Raw genomic sequence first — 11,590 nt, 5'->3', positions numbered from 1 at the left:
ACCATTTTTGTATTTTAACGGGTTTTAATCTCCAAATTACCACAAAATCAACTGTGAAAAAAAGCAAACAGAAATATACAGGCCGAATTGATAACCTTCTCCTTTATTTTTCAAGTCGGTTAAATATCAAAAAGTAACAGCCCTATAGCTATACGTCATAATTTCATGGGGGGGGGCTTAGTTTCCTAACTGTATGTACGTAGTATATATCTGTCAACTGTGGTAGTACCCACCTCAACGCTTCGCTTATGAGGCGTGCAATAGTATGACACAGATGCCGTACAAAATCAAATGACCAAATTTACACCGACAATTGTCGGAAAATAAAAATAAATTCTGACTTTGTGGACCACTATTTTTATTAATATTAATCATATTATATGTACTAACTAGATTTCCGCCCGCGGCTTCGCCCGCATTTTCAAAGGAAAACCCGCATAGTTCCCGTTCCCGTGGGATTTCCGGGATAAAACCTATCCTATGTGTTAATCCAAGTTACCCTCTATATGTGTGCTAAATTTCATTGTAATCGGTTCAGTAGTTTTTACGTGAAAGAGTAACAAACATCCATACATCTATACAATCTTTCGCCTTTATAATAGTACTAGATTTCCGCCCGCGGCTTCGCCCGCGTTTTCAAAGGAAAACCCGCATAGTTCCCTTTCCCGTGGGATTTCCGGGATAAAACCTATCCTATGTGTTAATCCAAGTTACCCTCTATATGTGTGCTAAATTTCATTGTAATCGGTTCAGTAGTTTTTACGTGAAAGAGTAACAAACATCCATACATCCATACATCCATACATCCATACATCCATACATCCTTACAAACTTTCGCCTTTATAATAGTATTAAGAAGATTAAGATTAAGATTAAGATTAAGATAAGATAAGATTAAGATTAAGATAAGATATGATTAAAACTATATACCTACACGTGTTTACGAGAAGATAATTTATATTTTGCTTTGTTATTATTTACGGGAAATGGCTGTTTTGTTTTAATTATGTAACAAGAATAACAGCGTTATAATGCGTTAATTAACCTTGTTATATCGACACGAATTGATGATTTTTAACTAATTACTAATTAATCATAATTATTTATCGTGTTTTACATAAAAGATCAATAAAACATAAACGGATATTTTAACGATAATGTTCGAAATAAATGAATAATAAATTATATTCAGAAAATTATTAGTTACCTATTCAATAAAAAATATTACTGTTTTATTATTCATGCTGAAGATGATGATATTATTTCTGTTTTAAGTAAATATTTTATTTCAATAAAGAAGAAATTGTAAACTATGATTTTTGCAGTTAAAGTAGTAAGTATAATTTACTGAATGGCAACTGCATGAATGAATAATAATAGATACAAAGCATAGGTAGATATTATGTCAATAAAAACACAATTTTTATAACGAGTAATTTATGTAACTTATTTTGAATAACAGTTTCACTCACATTTAATACTATTTACAGAATCATTGTCTTCAGTCTGCCTTAATTTCAGGACTATCTGCATAATCAGCATCCTTTGATTTCTTATCCTTCGGTTTCTTGTCTGCTTTATCCTTAAAGCTTAATAAAGTAACCGTATCTGTGTTCTCTGGCAGAGTAATCGCATTGCTAGGAGCAGCCACAGTCATAACATTACTTTGATCATTTGTTACGGGAACATAATTAGTCTCTGGAGCATAGTTTGTCTCTGGAGCATAATTAGTCGCTGGAGCATAGTTAGTCTGTGGACTGAGCTGATAAACCTGAGCGTTACTGGGTACCAGAATAGTCTGTCCATTACTGGATACATAGCCAACTGTATATGTCATAGGTGCGTTGTTGTAGGGCATAACCGTCTCTGTATTTTGTTGTTGTTGTGTATTTTGATTCGGTTGTGATACCACGTAGTATGGAGATCCATTATTGGTCACTGTTTGATAATTTCCTGTATTGATGTTACTCGTAGGGTACTGCACTTGATTTGGTACATAAGTATTACTTGGGAGATTAACTATGGAGTATAATGTTGTGCCTCCATTCGCATTGGGCAAGGCAATGGTGTTCTGGACTGTACTCGGCATGTTGTTGGTCATAGGTTGGTTTGCGTTCTGCCAAACGTATGTCGGTTGATTTGTGTATTGCGTATTTTGGTTATAACTTGGTGTATTCGTAAGTGGAGCATTTGATTGGCTAGGAATATTAGTTGCGGGTTGCGAATTAGGTCCACTCTTATATTGAGAAGCTAACGAAGGTGCAATATTAACAGCATATAATAATTGTGGCCCGTCTGAGAAACGATTCGGAAAATCTTTAGATTTTTGTTTTTGTTCAGCGTTCTTCTTGAATTGATTTACTTGATCTGGATAAACAATTGGATATGACTTAGTTTGCTTATTAATCATTGCCGAATCTTTTGATAACTTCTCTCCGTCATTTTTATTTGTATTAGCTTCCCGCTTTATATTCCGTGGCGGTTGTTTTCCTAAATCGTGATTCTTACAACTCTTTCGTGAACTATTTGTATCGTCATTACTTAAATAATTTTTGTCAGCTTCAGGCAATTCATTTGAATCACTCCCAGAACCTGTCACATTAGGACTTGTTGTCGTTATATCTATAGCCGGTGTTGTTGATTCTGTTGTTGTCGTTGTTGCTTCTGTAGTAGTTGATGAACTTAAATGAAGTGTCTCGGGAATGGAAGGATCTTCTTCACTGGAAACAGTAGGTGATCTGCTTGTAAGAGGCGCTTCTCTAGGTACAATGTTCCTTGGTGGGTCGTTATCAAATGGTGCTCGATTTACCATCGGACCATTGTTATTGTACTGGTACCTTTGATTGGGATATCCCAAATTGTTTATCGGTATCAATACTGGAGTCATACCATTGCCATCTGAATCTATACCATTCATATCAGGTGGTTGGTTGTACATGTATCCCGGAGGCTGTTGATGCTGAGGATGAGAGAATATCCCTCTTAATAATCGTGGGATACTTTCAAACCCACTGAAAGGAGATCTATGTTGGTGGTTGTAGAACTGGCAGTTGACCGCCAAACATAACGAAGCAAAAATCTAGAAAAGAAACATCTCTGGTCAGAATAGTTGCAGTTTTAAATTTACAAGTGACACACGCACACACACACACATATTGGGAAAATAAAGGAAACAAAACATTCATTGAATTTATGAACATGCAATTATTTTGTATACGATGAAGACCTTTACTATACAAGGTAAATAAAGGAAACATTTTAATGTTTCGTAAATCTATCATATTTAATAATAAAAAAAATAATAAAATCTTTATTAGCATGCAGGCCAGGTACATTAAAAATTAACATTTATCTTAGCATCCTTTTTATCAAACTAGATTAAATAATATAAAAGCTTACCAGTAGTATGCCGCCTTCCATGGTGAAATGTTAAATGACAAAATTATCTAAAAACCGCTAATTTAAAATAATCTAAATCGACTCGGTTTTACATAAAAATATTACCCAGTAATTAAATAATGATAGTTATTGAAAACCAAAGGGAAAACCGTCCGGATGCGTAATGGCCTCTATTAATATATTTTTAATTACTTAATACATTCGATTAGTTGAATATTAAATATGACGCTTGTATCGATAATATAACGATTCTGAATATTAACTATAGGGTCCGTATTTTCAATTTTTAAAAATTATGTGCAGTAGTTACGTAATTTTTTACCCAAGATTAACAGTACCTATCTTATTCTTTAACATAAAATATTATAGTATCTTCACCGTGTGTGATGCGCTTAATAAATGACCAGAATTATTGAGAATATTCAATTTTTAAGCATAACAAGAACAGTAGCATAGTATGTATTACAATATAGGGATTGTAGTACTGGGACAGTAGGGTACGTAATTTATTGCCACAATTTGTGTAGCTGTTAATCTTATTCGAACTCATACTGTGCTACAGATAGTTCAATCAAAGTACATATATTATGATAAACTCATATATGAGTTTATCATAATATATAAAAGGGAATGATGTATTTTTTTTGCTTTTATAATTTATTATAATAGACGATTAACTTAAAATTCCAGCGATTTCTGATATTCGATACTGAAAATTGTGAATCCTATTAATATTATAAATGTGAAAGTTTGTATGGATGTTTGTTACTCTTTCACGCAAAAACTACTGAACCGATTACAATGAATTTTAGCACACATATAGAGGGTAACTTGGATTAACACATAGGATAGGTTTTATCCTGGAAACCCCACAGGAACGGGAACTATGCGGGTTTATCTTTGAAAATGCGGGTGAAGCCGCGGGCGGAAAGCTAGTTCAATATATATTTTGTTGTTATAATACCGCATTTACTGCTTTTTAACTTACCTACTAGGAAAAATCTAGCCTAATATTAGTGAAAGTAAGTAAGTTATTTTACAAACTAGGGGTTTTCTCTCCAAAAGAACCGAGGTTTATTATAAAAAAAGAATTAACGAAATCGGTGCAGCCGTTCCCGAGTTTTGCGCTTAGCGATTTGGCATTTGGCGATTCATTTGTATTATATATACAGATATAGAGTAAATGACAGCATACATCTAAGTTATATAATGTGAAAAGGTTTTGTAAATGTAATAAAAATGCAATTATTAATCGTAACACAGGGAAAATAAAGGCACAGTTACAAAACAACATATTTATTTCTTCATTAAGAACATTGATTAGAACAGAGGCAAGTCATAATCAACATTAAAAGGACGATACATATCCTTGGGTTTCCCGACAGTTTCCAATAGATCTTTCGTCAATGGACTAACGATACCGTTGACTTCAGCAGTTCTCTTCTGAAATCCAATACCCGTACGTCCAACAACGCCTGGTTCTGGGAACTTATTATTAAAGTCTCTAGAGCTTCTATGTTCTGAATGCTCTTTATAGTTGAAATTATTCTTTCCTAGAGGATCTGTGTATTCATAGCTTTGATAGCTATTGTCACCAGCACCGTAACTATCATGATAACCAGTGTACTTTACACGACTACTGTTGTAGTGTGCTTCTCTTGGTTTACCAACTACTTGCAACAGTTCTCTTGTAAGAGGACTCACGAAACCATTAACATCGCGGGTCCGTTTTTGGAAACCGATGCCCGTTCGTCCTACGAGTTCAGGATAAGGGAATGTCTTGTAGAAATCATCATTGAAAGGTACCTTTTGATTTGTTCTTTGCTGTTTGCTTCCTGAGCTGGATGAATAACTTCTATAGCCATTATTTCCTGAATTATATCCGCTATAAGAGTAAGAATCATAATTCCTTGGGCTATCAACTCTGTCATAACCTTCCTCTCTTTCTCTATTTTCTACATAGTTATAACCGCGCCTGCCATTGTTTCTATCGTTATGTCTGTGACCTTGATTTCCGTGGCCATATTCTGAGTATTGATTCCTGTGATGATTTCTACCGTATTCTTGATTGTCGTATCCGTATTCTCTATTTTGATGTCTATCTCTGTGTTCGTAGTTGTTCTGATCATTGTTATATTCTCGACGATGTGAATCCCTGTGTCTTTCTTCCCGGTTATTGTGATATTGATTGTCATAACCGTGCCTATCTCTGTTCTCTACATGACCTCCGTAGTAGCCATCGTTATTGTTATAACCTCTCTGCGCTTTGCTCCCAACTATCAGGATAACGGAGAGTAGAGCCTGCAAAATAAGACTAATTAGTATCTACGTCAGATTAAATATAGTTTGAATTATTGATATGTGGCTAATTTAAGAGCTTTCAAGAGAAGTAAAATCTTCCATGTGTATCTTTCTAATGCTTGTGTTTTTTTTTTTTGCTTTAATAGGTACTATAATTAAATTATTTAAGCATTTTTACTAATTACCACAAGGCTTTATTTTTTACTTATAAAAACAATAAGAGCTTTTTAAAACTTGTATTGTATTAACTAATAATTATAATACATTTTATAGTGAGAAAGGACAAAATAATATTCTCATTGTTTCTTAAGGGTGTTTTCCTTTACATAACTGGCCATTTCCATAACTTTAATGAAATTGTAAGCCAGTTATTTCTAGAATGTAAACGTTTACGACATGAATACATATAATACATACACACAATAAAATTAATTATTAACGAACTAAAAAAATAATTAATGTTCGTGCTCGTTATGACATTGATAAATAATTGATATTTAATTAAAAAATACAATGCGTTACTAACATTGTAATTGTTAACAGTTAGTAACACGAAAAATAAAAACAACATTCGTTAAAATTGCTTTATTTTCAATTCCAATGTACTCATTGGTACAATATTGATGGACGTTGTCCAACTGACTTCACAGAAAGTCCGAGTCAGCGGACACGAAAATATTATTAGTGAGAGTTTTTTCGAGCAAAGTCAGTGTCAGGGTAAGGTCTTGTACTCGTCGGTATAATCCTGGTAATGTATGTAGGTCTTAAACATAGTAGTTGTTGTAATTATAACTATTATATTTTTCAGGATAATAATATTTATAACTACTTTCGGGGTATAGATTGTATCCTAAATTTTCATTTCCCAGTAAACTTAGAGTATTGTTCTGATAATACAAATCTCCTATATTTCCTGATGAACTCAATATATCTTGCGTCAGCGGTTTTATTAGGTTTTCTAATTTAATTTCGGAATTGCCATATCCAGGATAGATTGAAGATCCATAGGCACCGTATGTATCGTAAGGACGGGAATTATATGAATTGTATCCGTATCCATTCCCATAACCATTGGAGGCATAATTCGAACCATAATTGCCTTTGTTATTGTTGCCGTTTAAATAAAATTCTTGGTATCTCCAACCTTCATTTGCTTTAGAGCCACGGTTGTTGTTGTTATTATTTTGTCCATAGTTGGAATACCCTTGTCCTCGATAACCGTTATTGTATTCATTGCCGTTATTATTATTATAACCCCTTCCGCCTTGACTATTCTGACCCTGGTTTCCTCTAACTTCATTCATACCGTTACCATTATAACCTTGACCACCTGTTTGTCCTTTACTTATATTTAATTCTTCTGAGACCCTGATACCACTGTTTTTTTGTCCCTTGCCTCCTTGACCTCGTGAGGAAAAGATATCTACTTCTTTTTCTTCTTGGAAACGAATACCCTTGTTTATACCATTACCCTGACCATTTTGACTATTTTGATTGCCACTTCCACCTTGTGGTCCTCCATATCCTTGATTGCCTCGACCCTGATTCCCTCGGCCTTGTTGGTTTTGATTACCCTGTTCCCTTCGGTTGTCATCGTTACCATAGCCTCTACCAGTATTACTTCCTTGATTACCTTGGCGCCCTAGTTCTTTGGTTATGCTAAAGTCGTCAATAATAGTTATTCCACCGATATTTTTACCTTTGCTACCTTGGTTTTTAGAACTAAAGATATCTATTTCTTTTTCTTTCTCGAATTGTATGCCTTTGCCTTGCCCTCCCTGGTTACCTCCATACTGTTGTCCTCCATTTCTGTCGTTTTGGTAATCTCTGTTTCCTTGTCCCTGATCACCTCTTCCCTGTTGACTTCTATTGTCTTGATTTCTATTGTTGTTAGAACCTCGGTTTTGACCATTACCAGACTGACCTCTCGATGAAAAGATATCAATTTCTTTATCTACTTCAAATCTAAAACCTTTCTCTTGCCCTCCCTGGTTACGTCCATTCTGTTGTCCTCCATTGTTATCGTTTTGATAATCCCTGTATCCTTGTCCCTGATTTCCTCTTCCCTGTTGTCTACCATTTTCTTGATTTCTATTGTTGTTATTACCATTATTTTGGTTATCTTTATCTTGGAATTTTGATGAAAAGACGTCTATTTCTTTTTCTTCCTCAAATCTTATACCTTTGCCTAGACCAAGTACATCAAGTTCTTTATCTACCTCAAATCTTAAACCTTTGGCTTGCCCTCCCGTGTTACCTCCATTTTGTCGGCCGCCATTGTTATCATTTTGGTAATCTCTGTATCCTTGTCCTTGATTACTGTTGTTATTGGTACCTTGATTTTGATTATTATTATTCCGACCCCTTGATGAAAAGACGTCTATTTCTTTTTCTTCTTCAAAACGGATACCTTTCTCTTTACCGTTGATCTGGGCAAAAATGTCAATTTCTTTTTCAATTTTCAGGCCTTTTTCGTTGTTTCTTTCACCCTGTTGGCCTCGATTACCCCCATACTGTTGGCCTCCATTGTTGTCATTTTGATAATCCCTGTATCCCTGTCCTTGATTCCCTCTCCCCTGCTGTCTCTGATTGTCTTGATTTCTATTGTTGTTAGAACCTCGGTTTTGACCATTACCAGACTGACCTCTCGATGAAAAGATATCAATTTCTTTATCTACTTCAAATCTAAAACCTTTCTCTTGCCCTCCCTGGTTACGTCCATTCTGTTGGCCTCCGTTGCTGTCGTTTTGGTAATCTCTGTATCCTTGTCCCTGATAACCTCTTCCCTGTTGTCTACCATTTTCTTGATTTCTATTGTTGTTATTACCATTATTTAGGTTATATCTACCTTGGCCTTTTGATGAAAAGACGTCTGTTTCTTTTTCTTCCTCAAATCTTAAACCTTTGCCTTGCCCTCCCTGGTTACCTCCATTTTGTCGGCCGCCATTGTTATCATTTTGGTAATCTCTGTATCCTTGTCCTTGATTTCCGTTGTTATTGGTACCTTGATTTTGATTGTTATTATTCCGACCACTTGACGAAAAGATGTCTATTTCTTTTTCTTCCTCAAATCTTATACCTTTGCCTTGCCCTCTCTGGTTACCTCCATTTTGTCGCCCGCCATAGTTATCATTTTGGTAATCTCTGTGTCCTTGTCCTTGATTTCCATTGTTATTGATACCTTGATTTTGATTATTATTATTCCGTCCCCTTGATGAAATGAAATCTATTTCTTTCTCTTCCTCAAATCTTATCCCTTTGCCTAGGCCTTCGAAATTCGAGAATATATCGATTTCTTTCTCCTCCTCGAAACGGATACCTTTATTTTTACCTACTTGCCCATTTTCATCACTTTGATCTTGATAATCACGGTTCCTGCCTTGACCCACGTAGTTGCCATTATTTCTTTGGTTATCTCTTTGCCGATTCCAATATTCTTCATTTCCATTGTTGTTATAACCTTGTCCTTGGCCTCCAGTATTAGAAAATTGATCTATTTCATCTTTTTCCTGAAACCGTATACCCTTTTCTATACCAGCGATTTGTCCGAATATGTTTATGTCTTTTTCAATATTTAAACTTTTTTCCTTTCCACTGTCACCTTGTTGATAGTCATATCCTTGGTTCTGTTGATCCTGATATTCATTATTTGAGTTACCCTGGTAATTTTTCTGCTCCTTACTTATATTTATTTGATCATCAATCTTAATTCCCGCACTTTTTTGACCATTGTTTCCTTTATTAAGTGATATGTCGATTTCTTTTTCCTCTTCTAATCTAATACCTTTCCTTTGGCCTCCATTCTCACCAACACCACTTCCTATCAGTTGGCCCTTAATTTCTTGACCAATATCACTAATAAAGCTCAGGATCCCACCGCCTCCTAAAAAATTATTCTTATCTTGACCTTGATTGTATTGATTCTGTCCATCTTGTTGACCTTTTTGTTTCGATATAACTGTATCAATTTCGATACTTTTTTCGATTTCTATCCCTTTATTTTCGTATTGTCCTCTGCGGTTATTGTTTCTATTTCTATTATTTTCTCCATTCTGATTTTTTCGATTTCGATATTGGTCACGTTCGTTGTCGCCATAATTATTATTCCTGTCATTATTATTGTTACGATTCCTATCCTGGTTACGATTTCTTCCATTATTTTCATCACCGTAATTGTATCTGCGACGGTAGCCATCCTCATTATTGTTATTTTCCCTGTTCCTATCATTATTTCCTCGATTTCTTTCATACTGATATTCTCCGTTGTAATTTCCGTCTTGATTATTCTTTTCATATCCTTGTTGACCATAATTGTACTCTCCGTTATCATAATTCTCCCTATCATTGTTATTCCGATAGCGATTTCGATCGTTTTCATCATTTTCATAACCATATCCTCTATTTTGATTGCGGTCCCTTCCTCTGTTGTTCCTTCTGTTTCCATAATTATTTCGATCATCATTTTGGTTTCTATATTCATAGCCGTTTCTGTCATTATTTCTGTATTGGTTTCTATCACCTCTTTGGTAATCGCGGCCATAGTCTCTATTTTGGTTTCTGTCGCGTCGGTTACCACCATCGCTATTATCTTTATTGTAATCTATGATTTCTCCTTTATCATATTCTTCGCTGTCTTCGATGGACCCATAGCTTTGATTACCCTCAGGGTACAAGTCCTTTTCATTGTCATTGTAGCCTTGTTGAGGCGCACAATCAACAAGAAGAATTATGGAGAAGATGGCCTGTAATATAATTATCTCGTTTGGTATCATTGCAATAAACATTTCTATTTATTTGTTGTATAAACACGATCCAGAATTTCTTAATTTAAAATCGGTCCGATTTGATTGATCGAGAAGTGATTGTTAAAAGTAATCCATCCATACACACACATGTTAGGTTACCTACAATTTTTAACATGAAACTTTTTAATGCACTTTGTTTAATATAATTAATTGATTAATTAACTTGGTTATTTGATTATATTCTAATCCCGTTTAAATATTTATATCAGTTTTAAGGAAAATTATAATTAGTTTAGTTGAACATAATATTATTATATTTAAATTAGTATATTAATTGATATAGAAAATGACTTAATTTTAAAGTTTAAGTAACAACATAATATTAGGGTTATTAAAAAAAGGATTAGTCACGGTGGAATAAATCTTAAGAAAATACTTACAAATAAAATGTCACCTTACGATGTGCTTCTATGAGCACTTAAAAATACCTAGCATTTCAATAAGAAAACCAAAGATTTATATTCGTAATTTGTTCATTTACAATATTACTTCAGTAAATTTTTCTATTAAAACAAAACATCATCACACATAAAAAAAACTACCGGTGTATTACAAAATACCGCGTAAAAACGGATGCACCGATTTTGATAAGCAGAGGAAAATAAAACTTAAAACCTATCTAATAGGGTACCGTTTTCACTACTAACGTAATTAAATTAAATAAAACAGTACTCACTATAAACACCAACTTCATCTTAACGCGCGTGAAGTTTCAGCATTTGCAAGAAAACTGTAAAATATGAACACACACGCAGAATATATAAGCGTATTATAATAGCAGTTTCGTGTGAACAAAATTTTAAATTATTTAGAGGATCACGGACGATCGAATGTTGTCGATAATCTTGTTACATTAACCTGAATGGACGGTAATTATCTCTAAATTGAGACTAGATGCAAGCGATTAATATTAAACTAATTTGAATAACACTTTATCGATTTATTGTTTGGGAGCATTACGGTATGTCGTAATCATAGAAATCTAAATAACAAGACACATAGAAGTGCTAAAATGTCATAATTCGTATGAAAACCGCTGTCGCCAAAATCAACACATTCAAACCGAAAGCTAAACAGTACACACA

General features: G+C 34.2%; 2 protein-coding genes across 2 annotated transcripts; both read right to left on the bottom strand.

The window, feature by feature from the left end:
* Positions 1-1,440: 1,440 nt before the first annotated feature.
* On the bottom strand, positions 1,441-3,476 carry LOC149478600 (uncharacterized). Its single transcript, XM_089708913.1, has 2 exons — positions 3,400-3,476; positions 1,441-3,079 (listed from the first exon to the last, which is right to left on the bottom strand). The coding sequence occupies exons 1-2, from the start codon at positions 3,418-3,420 to the stop codon at positions 1,502-1,504; spliced, it is 1,599 nt and encodes a 532-aa protein (XP_089565039.1). The 5' UTR covers positions 3,421-3,476; the 3' UTR covers positions 1,441-1,501.
* Positions 3,477-6,241: 2,765 nt separating this feature from the next.
* LOC149478599 (uncharacterized) lies at positions 6,242-11,345 on the bottom strand. Its single transcript, XM_089708566.1, has 2 exons — positions 11,182-11,345; positions 6,242-10,442 (listed from the first exon to the last, which is right to left on the bottom strand). Exons 1-2 carry the CDS (start codon positions 11,197-11,199, stop codon positions 6,465-6,467), a joined length of 3,996 nt encoding a protein of 1,331 aa, XP_089564692.1. The 5' UTR covers positions 11,200-11,345; the 3' UTR covers positions 6,242-6,464.
* Between the last annotated feature and the right edge of the window lie 245 nt (positions 11,346-11,590).

This window comes from Colias philodice, chromosome 21 (genome assembly GCF_061535455.1).
Source record: "Colias philodice isolate Cphi_HAF_F1 chromosome 21, ilColPhil1 Martin Lab GWU primary, whole genome shotgun sequence".
In the NCBI taxonomy this organism is placed as follows: domain Eukaryota; kingdom Metazoa; phylum Arthropoda; class Insecta; order Lepidoptera; family Pieridae; genus Colias; species Colias philodice.
This window is presented reverse-complemented; position numbering and strand designations above follow the sequence as displayed.

Bases quoted from the DNA above. Each gene is read 5' to 3' on its own strand.
- LOC149478600 (XM_089708913.1), bottom strand. From the start codon at position 3,420: ATGGAAGGCGGCATACTACTG. The intron at 3,080-3,399 runs GTAAGCTTTTAT...TTTCTTTTCTAG, and splicing joins TGGAAGGCGGCATACTACTG to ATTTTTGCTTCGTTATGTTT.